General features: G+C 46.0%; 1 protein-coding gene across 1 annotated transcript in view; it reads left to right on the top strand.

The window, feature by feature from the left end:
• Positions 1 to 12,534, top strand: part of LOC119432850 (glycogen debranching enzyme-like) — a 149,070-nt gene that overhangs the window by 13,059 nt on the left and 123,477 nt on the right. The window contains exon 4 of the mRNA XM_049658418.1: positions 3,718 to 3,940. Coding sequence (XP_049514375.1) covers positions 3,718 to 3,940 — 223 coding nt within the window. The remainder of the gene's footprint in view (positions 1 to 3,717; positions 3,941 to 12,534) is intronic.

Genomic DNA, 12,534 nt, shown 5'->3' on the forward strand with positions numbered 1-12,534 from the left:
ATTTCTTCAATTCAATTAACAACTACAGATAATTTCCCCTATGCTGTCCTTGGTGTCATTGTTTGTTATAATATGTTGTAATATAATGTAATAATATGTAATATAATTGTTATAATATGGCTTTATATATGTATATATGGTCATGTTTAACAAAATCGATCCCCTCGGTTTCACTTCTTCTCTCGTATATTTATAGTCTACAACTACAAACAGTCTATAAGGACCACATGAATCACGTGTATGCTTTTGCAGAATAAAAGATTCCACCACCACCACCATCATTCTTCGGTTGCTGGCCCCCCTCCTTGCGTAGAAAAATGCTGGGTACACCCTTGTTTCAGTGAGAGCATGTATGCACTTATGTCCATCACGAAAGTCCTGGAAGTGGCATTGTAGTATGCGAGAACGGGTGCTTTTGCTAAAGCTTCACGAAGAGCTTCGAAACTAGCCTGGTGTTGGTCTTCCCATACCCATGCTGTGTCCTCCTTCAGAAGTTCGCGCAGTGGAGCTGTGGTTTCAGACATATGTGGAATGAAACGGGAGACAAAGGTGACCATACCTAGGAACGTTTGCAGTTCCTTCTTGTTGCCTGGAGGTGGAACTTGAAGTATGTCATTGACCCGTTTTTTCTCCAGGCTGAGTCCCTCAGGCGTCAGAACATGACCAAGGTACTTGACAGATTTTTGCAAAAAATGACATTTTGCGCGGTTCAACTTCAAGTTGTACTCTCGGCATCGGTTTAACACGTTGACAAGGTTGCGGTCGTGCTCTTCCTTTGACCTGCCCCACACGAGAATATCGTCCATCACAACGGAAGTTCCCTCGAGGCCTTCCATTACTTTGTGCATTGCTCGCTGGAAAATTTCTGGCGCCGACGCTATTCCGAACGGCATACGCAGGAATTTGTACCGGACAAAGGGGGTGCTCAGTTGTGCAAACGTTAGAGCTTTCTTCATCAAGCCTAATCTGCCAGAAGCCCGAAGCAGCATCTAGTGTCGAGAAGTACTGAGCTCCCGCTAGCGAAGGCGCAATGTCTTCTAGGGTTGGCATAGGGTAGTGTTTCCTTAGAAGTGCTTTGATCAATTCAGTCGGGTCGAGACAAATGCGCACTTTGTCATTTTTTGTCACCACGACCATGTAGCTCGCCCTTTCTGTCGGCTCAGTCACTTTCTGTATCACCCGCTCGGCTTCCATGCGATCTAGTTCCCTCTTAGCCTTGTCTTTAAGTGCGAGTGGAATTCGCCTTGCCGGTCTAACGACTCCTTGGGAACCAGGTTTAAGCTTCATATGGCAGACGATACCTTTCAAGCTGCCGAGTCCGTCTGAAACATCTGCATAATGTTTTGCTGCTTCATAGAGCTCTCGCTGTTCCACTGAGGCTAGTCTGAGTAGAAGACCCAGTTTCTCAGCGACTGATCCGCTTAATGTTAATGGAACGTCCTCTTCGACAACAAAAAAGTCGGTTTCAAATGAAGCATCAGGTCCGCTAACGCGAAGGCGGACGCGCCCTGTAGCTGCCTTTTGATGACCAAAAAAGGTGTTTAGGATGACGTCACAGCGCTCGTCTTCCTTGTTTGTTATCTGTTGCAGCTTGCTTCGTGCCATCACCGAGCAATTCGCGCCTGTGTCCAGCTTACAAAGGACGGGCGTTCCTTCTATCTTTACAGTTGCTGACCAGCACTCGTCTTTCTGGTCGCTCCTAGATAAAGCTTCAATCCAAAAGCTTTCCTCTTGGGCGTCTACCACTGCGACGTGCTGTTTGGCTTTGCGGGGCTTTTCGCTTTTGGTTCGGCAGGCTATAGCGAAGTGATTTCGCTTACCACGCTTCTTATAGGTGCGTCCTTTAGCTATGCAATTACTAGCCTCATGATTTCTGCCACACTTTCCACAGCGTCGAAGTTCGGCAACTGCGCAAATTTCCTCATGCCTTTTGTTGCCCGTTTGTATTTGCTCGCACTGTTCCTTCCCTTGTTCGCGAGCGCGGCAGATTTCTACCGTCTTTGCAAAAGAAGGATTATCTGAAATTAGCTTTTCTTGCAGCTTCTTATCCTTTATGCCAAGAATAATTCTGCTCCTCAGCATGCGCTCTTCCATTTCAGCGAACTCGCAACTCTTCAGCCAATATTCAGTAGCTTGGTTAGCCATTCGTTAAAGCTTTCTCCTTCCTTCTGGTCACGCGAGCCGAAACGGAATTCATGATAAGCTAGGTTCAACGATGGTTTGTAGAAGGACTCGAACTTCTGTTTAAGTACTTCAATGTCTGACTTGTCTTCCCCGTCATTGAAGACAAAAGTGTTGCAAGTCCTGCACGCGTCCTCTCCTATGACCATAAGAAAAGTAGCAGCTTGTACCTCTTTTGGCTGTTGACTGAGGTAGGTAGCCGTGGCGTAGAGGTCGAATTCTTGCCTCCATGTTCTCCAGCTCTGCCAAACGTCGCCTCTGGTGTCCAAGGACCTTGGGTGCGGCAGTAGCGTGGTGACCGGGGCACTTTGCTCACGGGAAGGCGCTGGTTCCCTGTCGGGCATGCTGGCAGTCCTTTGAAGCTGGAAACGGTCCGGGATGGCCTGCTATCCACTTGCCTCGCTGCTGCCGGTCATGACTACCGCTGCCGCTGCCACCATGTAGCACGCTCGAGACGGGTGCGGGTGTGGGAAAGAGCATTTATTGAAGAAAACCGTGGATTATATAGCCCCGAGCAAGGGGGCGTATGTTGCTTCACTTGAGCGTGTGCATGGCTTTGCACAGCATTATCGCTACGTCACAGGCATAATCACTAAATATTTATGGCTGTTTTTTTTCCCCACTTTTTTTTTTTTTTTCTGAGACAGGTGCTGTGCTACACAGTAAACTTTGACACACTGTGGTTAAGAGCAGGATTGCAAGATGTCCCCAGTGCTTGTTTACATCCACGTGTACTATTACAGCATTAGCTACACTGATGTGTTTACACTATGGAAAAATTGCTTCGGTATGCTTATGAAAAGAGAACCATTTCAGGTTTGACCGGCAGGTTCAGGTCAGCCTCAACATATATTAGCAGTTTCATTCTGATTTGCATGTTCGTGCTAGAAGTGAACGATTGCCACCTCAAGAATGTAGCTGGCGGTGCACTTTGTTAACTGTATATGTTTTCTTGTCCACTCCTGTCTCAATTTGCTATTTGATTTGAATTTTCTGCATGTCAAGGCTGGATATTTGGAAGCTATTAAAATGTGATTAAAATTTTCAATAGTGGTCATTCAATTGGAAGGCTGATTGTAGCAGGCCAAAACCTTGCCGTACTGAATATGTCATACTGAATATTTGGAATTTTTAAACATTTATGCACCTCTGCTTAATACTATCTTTTAATTTATGCGAAACTGTAATAGACAGGAAAATTGGGCTAGTTGGTTTACACTAGGCATGGTCTTAAGTAGTGCTAACTTGATAAAACACAAGAACGAAGTGACGTAATCAACAAAATGTGTGTGTCTCCCTTCTTCGTTCTTGTGCTTCGTCAAGTTAGCACTACTTCAGACCATGCTTAGCAAAACTTTAGAAATCAGAGTAGTGTTCCTGCAAACGTTTGTTAAAAGTTGTTACAGATAGCGGTTTGTTTACTAAAGGAAGTTGCACCTGTGTGATAAATGGCCCAAGTTCACTTCCACAATTAGTGTGCTGAATTTTGCTGCTGCTGCTAGATTGATGGGTGGTGTATGTGACATTTCATTCCAGGCACAAAAGTGCGGTTCATGCTGGGCCCCTCACTGTATGGTAAAGATGTCAAGTTCTTCATAAACACGCCACTTACATCCAGTGCCACTTATTCAAGGACCCAGTATAATCATGTGAACTGGTGCCGGGACATCCGCCATCCCAACGATGAGACAGCATACTTTGCTGACGTCACTTTCATCCTGGCAGGAAGCTTTCATTACTACTTCACTTGCAATGATGAGTAAGTCCCGCAGTTAGATCTTTATTTATCTATTTTGCATACTCTATTAACCTCTTATGACTCGCTTTCATTTTATCTGAATAAAACTACAGTAAACCCTCAATACAACGAAGCCGTTTAATTCGAATGATCACTTCAATCGTAGTGTCGCTGCGGTCCCGAACCAAATGCATGCATGTTACACCTGAATACGTGAAGCCTGCAGGCAGCTGGCTCCACTTAGTACGAAAAGCTAACCAGCAAAAATTCGAAATCTTGAGTTGGCTGAACGCTGACCTGGACCTGCGCATCCTCCCTGCCCTGCCAACTATGCAGAAAGAATGGCACAAGTGGCACCCTCCCGCTAGTCTGCGTCTTTCCTGGTCAAATGCGACACAGAGAAATGGAGAATCGGCATTCCAATGTCGCTATATGTGTAGTGCTGCGCCTATAGAGGTGCCACTGATGGCCACATAGTGGGCGCTTTGGATGGTATGCTCGGGTTGCAGTAGCAGACAACAATGCTTTGCAGCAAGGATGGCTGAAGTTCGCGGCTGCAATTTCCCCTTTGTTCGGGTGCCAGACCGTTACTTCAGCTGTGAAAGCTGCAGGAAAGGTGGAGGCCTCTGCGAGAGCGAACATGTACACAATGTTACCGGAGTATGGCGCAACCCAGTCCACATACGTGCCAGGCGAGTCCCACAGACAAGCGCAGAAAAGCCCAGTTATAGGAAGTGGAGCTTTGTTAAGTAGCGTGCACTTCGTTTTGTTGACTAATGTTATGTCTCAATTGTTTAGTTTCTTTAACTTCTACCCTTCCCTTAATACTGTTCCTGTACCTCAATAATAGGCACAGATCGTTGGTGCAGACTTATATCTCTCTAACGACTCCACACGGCTGGATGCCTGCACGCATTGTAGTTATAGTAGCCGACCGATTTTCCGGATTTCGCGGGGACTGAAAAATAGTCCGAAAAGTCGAACAGTCCGAAAAACTAGCGCACCCCCCCCCCCCCAAAAAAAAAGGCTTAGAGCGGCTTAAAAAATGGCGCAGTTTCGCCCAAAAGGCGGAGCATCGGTTTCGACAACAAATTAATAGACAGCTATACAAAGTAAGGCTGTTAGTTTTATCGGCCGTATAAAGTTGTGAATATGCGCTTACTAACTAAATAAACATGGTGTCACGCGCGCACAGGTTACATGAACCAACGCCTCCTAAATAAGTAGTCTTTATAGGAGGCGTTGCATGAACACATCTCGCTCGATGACCGCGGAAACTCGTTAAAACGTTGCAGTGAGAATGCGCGCCAGAAGGAGCGGGCAAATTGACCTTCGCGCTGTCTATTGTCTCGCTTCAACGCGAACGTTGAAAAAAGAAAAAAAAAAGCGCATAAGAAGCTACTGGCACTCGGCGCACGCCCTTTATACCCATCGCAGATTGCTTTGAAGATGAGTCCCCCGCGGGAGCACACTTCGGCCACATAGCCAGTAGCGCACCCAGGATCTCTGCCAAGGGGGGGGGGGGTTGACAGTTTGCCACTACAATCTAAACATCACTAATTTCAACTTCACGGGAAATTGTCAAAGAAAATGCACTTTTTGTGAGTGTGCAGACGATTGCGCGTCTTACATCTTAGTTGCAGCACTCAAATGCGTAAGGAAAGAAAAGGGGTTAAACAAAAGGGGGCGGGGGGTTAAGTCGGTCTCAGGGGGGGGGGGGGTTACAACCCCCGAATCCCCCCCCCCCTGTCGGTGCGCCACTGCACATAGCAGATAGCTTTCAAGATACGGTGCCTGTGCGGCAGCTCCGTCGGCAGCAGCTGCAAAAGCTGAACACAACTAAAAAGTGGTTCGTTTGAGAAAGGAAAGGTTGGCGCTATCTTCTGCAGCCCTTGAGGGAGCACGGCTCAGCGCCATGAACGCAACTTCCCACCGTCTCCACCTTCCTCCCCGTGCCCTGCGAGCGAACGAACTAAGTGTTTGTTTGCGAAAGGAAAGGTTGGTGCTATCTTCTGCAGCCCTTGAAGTGAACGAAGTCCGCGCGCTTCCGGCCGCCTTCCTCACTCTTGTGTGCGTTGCTGGCTCACCCTCGCAAGCTTTTCCCCGCACACAGCATACGGCGCAACCGAAACTTACAAAAAAAATAAATAAAATAAAAATAAATCCCCGGATTCTTCTCAAGTGATTATGATGATAGTGCTGAGCTGACCGAAAAAAAAAAAAAGACAAGTGCCCCTTTTTAGAAAGTTATGTCGGCCAAGGAAGAGCGGGTTACAGTGGCTAGATGGGTAGGTGTGCCGACCGGCGCATCTGGAGCGTAGTTCACCGCTTCTCCGCGTCATGACGCAAAATTGGCGCTGCGGTCAGTAGAACGGTTCCGCAGCGCGCATCGTCTGCTACAGGGGGCTGGCGGCGAGCAAAAAAAAATAAAGCCCGTATTGGAATAGTTGTCTGTCGTCTGTTCATGGCAGCTTCAAAGGTGAAGACCTCCGCGTCTTTCGTACTGTTTGCAAGTTCTTAAGCGATGTGGAATGTTCCAGGTCGGAAAAATGACCGGCAAGATTAGCGGCGGTATTGCTCCACCGAAGAAGACCACCAAGGAGACTTACTGCTTCGCTCCGAACTGCAAGTCGGGCTCTAAATTTGTGATAAAGACAGCGGAAATGTTCGCCTCAGGCTGCTCAGTAGCTTGCTCAGTATTGGCGACGTTAATGAGTAAGCCGTACACCAAAAAGCGTACGTCGATGAGCTCCTCGAGATTGGAAATTTGCAAGCCGCACCTGGAGGTGCTCAGCGCCTGTGACATCGAGCACCGCTGCGCTGCTACAGGGAAAAGAAAAGTGACTCTAAGCTTATATGCTATAAAGCAGGCTATAAAGCAGGCTATGTAGCAAGGAAGTTCCTGCAAATAACCAAGTGCTCCGATTGCTCAGGGACATTACTGAATTCAACAGAATGATTAGGTCAGGGCTGTTGCTCCCTTCTGAAGCACTAAGAAAACTGGTAGCATCGCTTGAAGACGCCTTCAACCTGTGCTTCAGTTTAAATGAGTTACGAAGGAACAGTATCGCCGACTTTGCATCCTTTCTGCAGCTGAATCTTTCGAATTTGGTCGGCTGTGAGCGGCACAAGAAAGAGCTCACAAAAGATGTTGTGGAGTTCTATTCAATTACACTCCTTTACTTTCTTGTCAAGGGCAAGAACATGGCGCGCGAAAGCAACAGGGAGAAGAGGAATCACCTGAAGCGGAGGCGTGTCCTGTGAATAATGTTATGATGTTGTGGACCAACGTTGCGACCTTGCTGGCGCTAGGCTATTTATGTTGATGCGTCTGCTGATGCGTCTGCTGACCCAAGTTATGAGAGCGTTTCTTGTATTTTAAATATATTCATGAATCTAGCCCAAGACGTATTGCTTTATTTTATTGCAACCAAAAAGTGAACCATATGCACTTACCAACACAATTCGTCTCCTAACAATTTAAATACCCTAACTGAAGCAGCAATAAACACAATAGCTGGATTTCTCGAAATTGAAATATTAGAACTTAATAAATATCACGTAAACACGTTTTCATATACCCCATAAAACCACTGCAGTATTGTTTTATGCATGGAAAAAATGCATCTATGTATTTAATGCAATGGGCTGGAGCGCCGCGTTTATAGCAATAAATGTGACCAATCGCCAAGCTAGAAAATTGACTTCAGCATATCGTGTCTTCTGAGTAGACGACAGTAACAAATTCTGCATTCTGGCTTTGCTTACACTCCTCAGAATGGCATTGTATAATGCGTACTTCAAAGCTAGAGCAGAGGCAGCGATACTATCAAACACGCTGCTCGTCTACACAGCGCAACCGACGTTGCGCGCAGCTCAGCCGTTATACTGTCCGCAGCGCCACTTCTGCGTCATGATGCGAAGTGGGAAACTACGCTCGGACGGCACACCTACCCATCTAGCCACCGTAAGCGGGTATGGCCTCCAAGACGAAAAGATAGCGTGTGTGTACTAATCTTGAAGGCTATACAAGGGGCCACTGGAAGCCAAACCCGGCCAAACCGGCCAAAAATCGGTCGCAAAAATGCATTAGCTCTATGGGAACCCTAATGGTACATCTATGAAGTCAGGAATATCCAACAAGTCCGAATTTTTGGTGTCTGAAAAATCTGTCGGCTACTGCTTCCTACCACTGAATACACGTGACATCACGAATAAGTGCTGTCAAAGTCACCCCAAGGACAATAATTGCGTACACTATAGTCAAGGAAGCAACCAAACGCACGGGTGAATAAAACTGTGGCTGCACTCCCGATGCAATTCTACTGTGTACGTAGACGAACTGCCCTTCCTGCAGTAGTTCTTGCAATTTGAAATTCCTTTGGTGATTTGCTTGGAACCGTACAAAGCTAAAGCAGGGGCCGGAAACTCCCTATACCTCCCTTGGGACTCTCGGTCGCATGCCGATACGCGGCGGCAGCGCCGCCTTCACCACTGGCGGTTGCCGGATATCTTACTGGAAATAATTCACAAACAAAACAATGCCTCCATGACGTCACTGATGAGGTCAGACGGTATAGGGAGAGGGCGTGCAGCCAGGAGGACCTTTCCCACTTTGCATGCAAGCGAGCTGTGTTCGTACTCTCTTGCAGGTGCGCTGGCCGTGCGGCGACAATGGCTAAATCGCAGAGCATAACCTGCTGAAGTGTGCCATGTTTAGGAAGCGCTTTCTTTCTGCCACGTTTACCTTGCGAGCTGCTATTCATTTTTTAAACCACTGGGACATCGCTCGTACGAACTAGTGCCAAGCACTTATAATGAAGAATTTAAAGCGAACCGCTATTAATTACCAGTATTCGTGGTTAATATATTACATTTCATCGGTTCGTGAAAGTAGTGGCTTTGAAATTCCTAACTTGTGGTTACGTTTAGGGCTACACTTCAACTTGTCCACAGATATGGTGGAGGGTGGCATAAAGAAAATAACTTCCTGGCAATATCAATCGTTAATTTTGTTCGTGTGTTGTGAAGTGGATCAACGAAAGCTAGCCAATTTCTCGGGCAGCCAAAACTCAACACAAGTAAAAGTTTTTGTTTTTATTCACACATTCCGTAGTGGAAAAAAACTTGCCTCCACGAAGTGCAAAAGTGTCAGGCTGCAGAAGCAATTTTCATTCAGAATTGAAATTTGTACGTAATGAGCGAACATTAATTCCAGAAGATCTAAACCAATGCGAAAATTATTAACCATCACGGGCTGGTCACGTGGAACTTGACTATCACGTGTGTTGTAACGGCGCACACATTTTGTGGTTTGGAGAAAGAAGGTAGAGTACAGTACATTTCATTGACAGTATGAAAAGACCCATATAATTTTAAAATCCCTACATGCATCTGCATGTATAGTAAAGAGTGAACAAAATGTACAGTCCAATAAAGACGCACTCAAGCCCTTCATCACAAGTATTTCACCGACAGCAGATGAGCTGCCGTCATGACGAATGGGTCGAGCAACACTGCTCCTATGTCAGTCTACTCAGGCTTGTACAGAACTGGTTTACACATGCAAAATGAATGGCTTGTCAGAAAATAAAGGGACAAATCTTGTGCTTACCTGCTGTCATTAGGAAACCTGAAAAACTTGGCAGAACTGGAATTCTCGGTGTTCGAACATAACAGAGCCGCGCAACACATGTGATGCCCCGATTTAGCCATCTTCATCTAATGCTTGGTCGACCTGGTTTCCAGCATCTTCCGTTCATTGCTCGCCTGATCAAGCCTCTCTGTCTTATCTTTCCCATCTTCATACTTGCGACGACAACTGAAGCAGACGACCAAGCGCAATCTGACTTGTGATATCGCTGAGCGAGTGGCAAGGGTGAGCAGAGGAAAGCTTGAGGTGCGCACGAAGACGAGCACTTCCTGCGCTGCGTCTGATTTAAAATTCGCAAAAAGAGAAATAAATAAAAAAATAATTTAGGATGTCCGGCAATTGCTAGGAGCACGCATGTTCCTTGAAACCGAAACCAGCCTTGCCTTCCGGGGGCTGGCTAAAGTCTGACCAACTTTTGAGTCTTTTCTTTTTTTGTATGTTATGGAAGAGAGAAGCCACACTCTATATTAAGGCTAAGTAGCGCCGGCCAAAATAAATGGGTGCTTGCGGCAAGACTGGGTTTAGTCCTTTGCGGCAGTAGGCATTCCATTCCTACGTCGCAAAAGATACGAACGAGTTCAATTGTGTACAAAATGCATTGTGAAATGAAGAAACCACTCTGTGTGGTAAGTATTCTCAGACAGCATCAAGGTGTAAAGACTTTACAGACATGTCCAGAATTTTTCAGCAAAAATCAAACAGCAATCCGTGCCCTGAGCAACCTCTTTCCAAACACATTTCCCAAGCAACCACAATATGGAAGGTGTCCTCAGGCGAAAAGAATAAAGCTGTTAATAAAGCCTGCAATGATTTCAATAAAACACTGCGTGATTTAAGACAGCTGGTGCAACAATTTAACGGGCCACATAAAAGCAACAAAATGAGTCCTTGCAAGTCCAAGGAGCTTTGATGCACTCATACATTTGCTTATCCTAGCTAGAGCAACACAGTAGAGGACTGGCAAACGGTAGAAGTGGCAAGCGGCATTCAGAGCTTAAGGGAAATGCCTTTAACCCACATGCTGCACTCAGGACAAACCAAACCAGAGCATGGGTAGGCCGTTATCAACTTCGTCGCTTAGCCGTGTAAACATGATTGAGTGCAACAAACATTGAGATGACAAAGAAAGCATGGAAACAAGAAATTTCCCGCTCAACCGCAGGGATTTATTGCTGGTGTTGCTGTTGCTCATGCGTCCTTGCAGGGAATGATTAGAACCGTGTCGATGGCAAGATTTTGTAGGTATTTGAGCACCCCAACACAAATCAATTGTTCTTTGACATGCCTTGAAGCTTTAGCCACAACACACATGTGACGGGTGTTGCTTATTTTGCTCCGAAAACTTCAACCAAACAGAGGAGTGTGAGCAATGACACAGAAAGCTATGACATACTGATGCCTCTTTTCCCAAGTGCACTTAATAAGGCTGCCATCAGTGGTGCGTCCCTCGGTGCACAATACACATATAGCTTTGATTGACGGCTTTGGCTAAATATGATGTATGATGCCTGCTGCCTACGCATAGCCTTTGAGATTATCTAATTGCGCACTCTCTCAATCGCGAAGGTCATGGAGAAGCGATGTAGGAGAACTGCACTTGACTCACACCAGGTCACTCCCTGCTTTCATCGTTGCTCTGTGCGCATGTGCTACGGTAGTCTCTGCACCAGTGTGACTGCATGGTGCCGATATTGAGATTTAGGCTTGTTCAGCTTCAGCAGCTTTGGCTTACTCTATGCTTTGGTGAGTGTCTCGCATCGTATCATGTGCATGTGCTTTGGTATTCATTGCTCCAGTGCGGCTTCGTGCAGTGTGCAGTCTGCAAATAATGCTTGTCGCCTACGATGCTAACAAGGGCTACAGCATCAAGGTTCGTACACCTCCGTGAAATCATTAAAAACATTTGAATTTTGAAAAAGAGATTCAAGGGCCCTTAAAGTTCCTTGAAAATAAATGCGCTCCTTATTTGAATGAGAACTGGGGTTGGGGGCGACTTCTGAGCATTCAAAGTAACAAAGTGCACATCGGCGCTATCCCGGACATTGTTCATCGGGAAACAATCCTCTATATTAAAGTGAAAGCCTTAAGTGGCTCATACCTCTGATGGCCTTCAAAAAATCACGTTGTCCAGTCCAGTGGTATAAAAAAGGTGCGTCGTCCGGTCCAGTAGTACAAAAATTATCATCATTGGCAATGGCTCATACCCCCCTTAGCAAGCAAAAATCCAATGGCTTATCTCTCTCGTAATGCAGAGGCTACAAGCACTCAGCAAAGTGAAGCGAACAGTGCATACATTCATTGGAATCATGCATACAGCATATGAAAATGCGTCATCTAGTCGAGTAGTACAAAAAAAAGTGACCTTCTCAATGGCTTATACCCCCCTTAGCAAGCAAAAATGCAATGGGTCATCGCTCCCGTAATGCAGAGGCTACAAGCACTCAGCAAAGTGAAGCGAACAGTGCATACATTCATTGGAATCATGCATACAGCATATAGAAATGCGTCATCTAGTCGAGTAGCAAAAAAAAAAAAAGTGACCTTCTCAATGGCTCCATACCCCTGGGGGGTAAGCAATGGCTCATACCCTCGTAAGGCCCAGTGGCAGTGTATTTATTTATACCCTTTATAAATATAAAGTGCACCTTATTTTTTAGCAAATGGGCAAGGGTCTGATATGTGTTGCTTAAGGGCAGCGGGTTTTCTAAAGTCAACTTCGCCGCACGGTAAAGTATATGAACGCCGCGAAGGCAGTTTTATTGCGATAGCAACTATATGGACACTCCCAAGTGAATTTTAGCCGTCTTCGTCCCCGTGAGGCTCTGCATATATTTATGTATATGCATACTGTATGCCATGCCATGCCATGCTGTACATGCGGGTAATATTGCCATACTGTTTTATCACTTAAGTTGCTCATACCATGTCTTACATTATTCCTCAGAATTTTGGGAATGGCATC

This window comes from Dermacentor silvarum, chromosome 11, assembly GCF_013339745.2.
Source record: "Dermacentor silvarum isolate Dsil-2018 chromosome 11, BIME_Dsil_1.4, whole genome shotgun sequence".
Lineage (NCBI taxonomy): Eukaryota > Metazoa > Arthropoda > Arachnida > Ixodida > Ixodidae > Dermacentor > Dermacentor silvarum.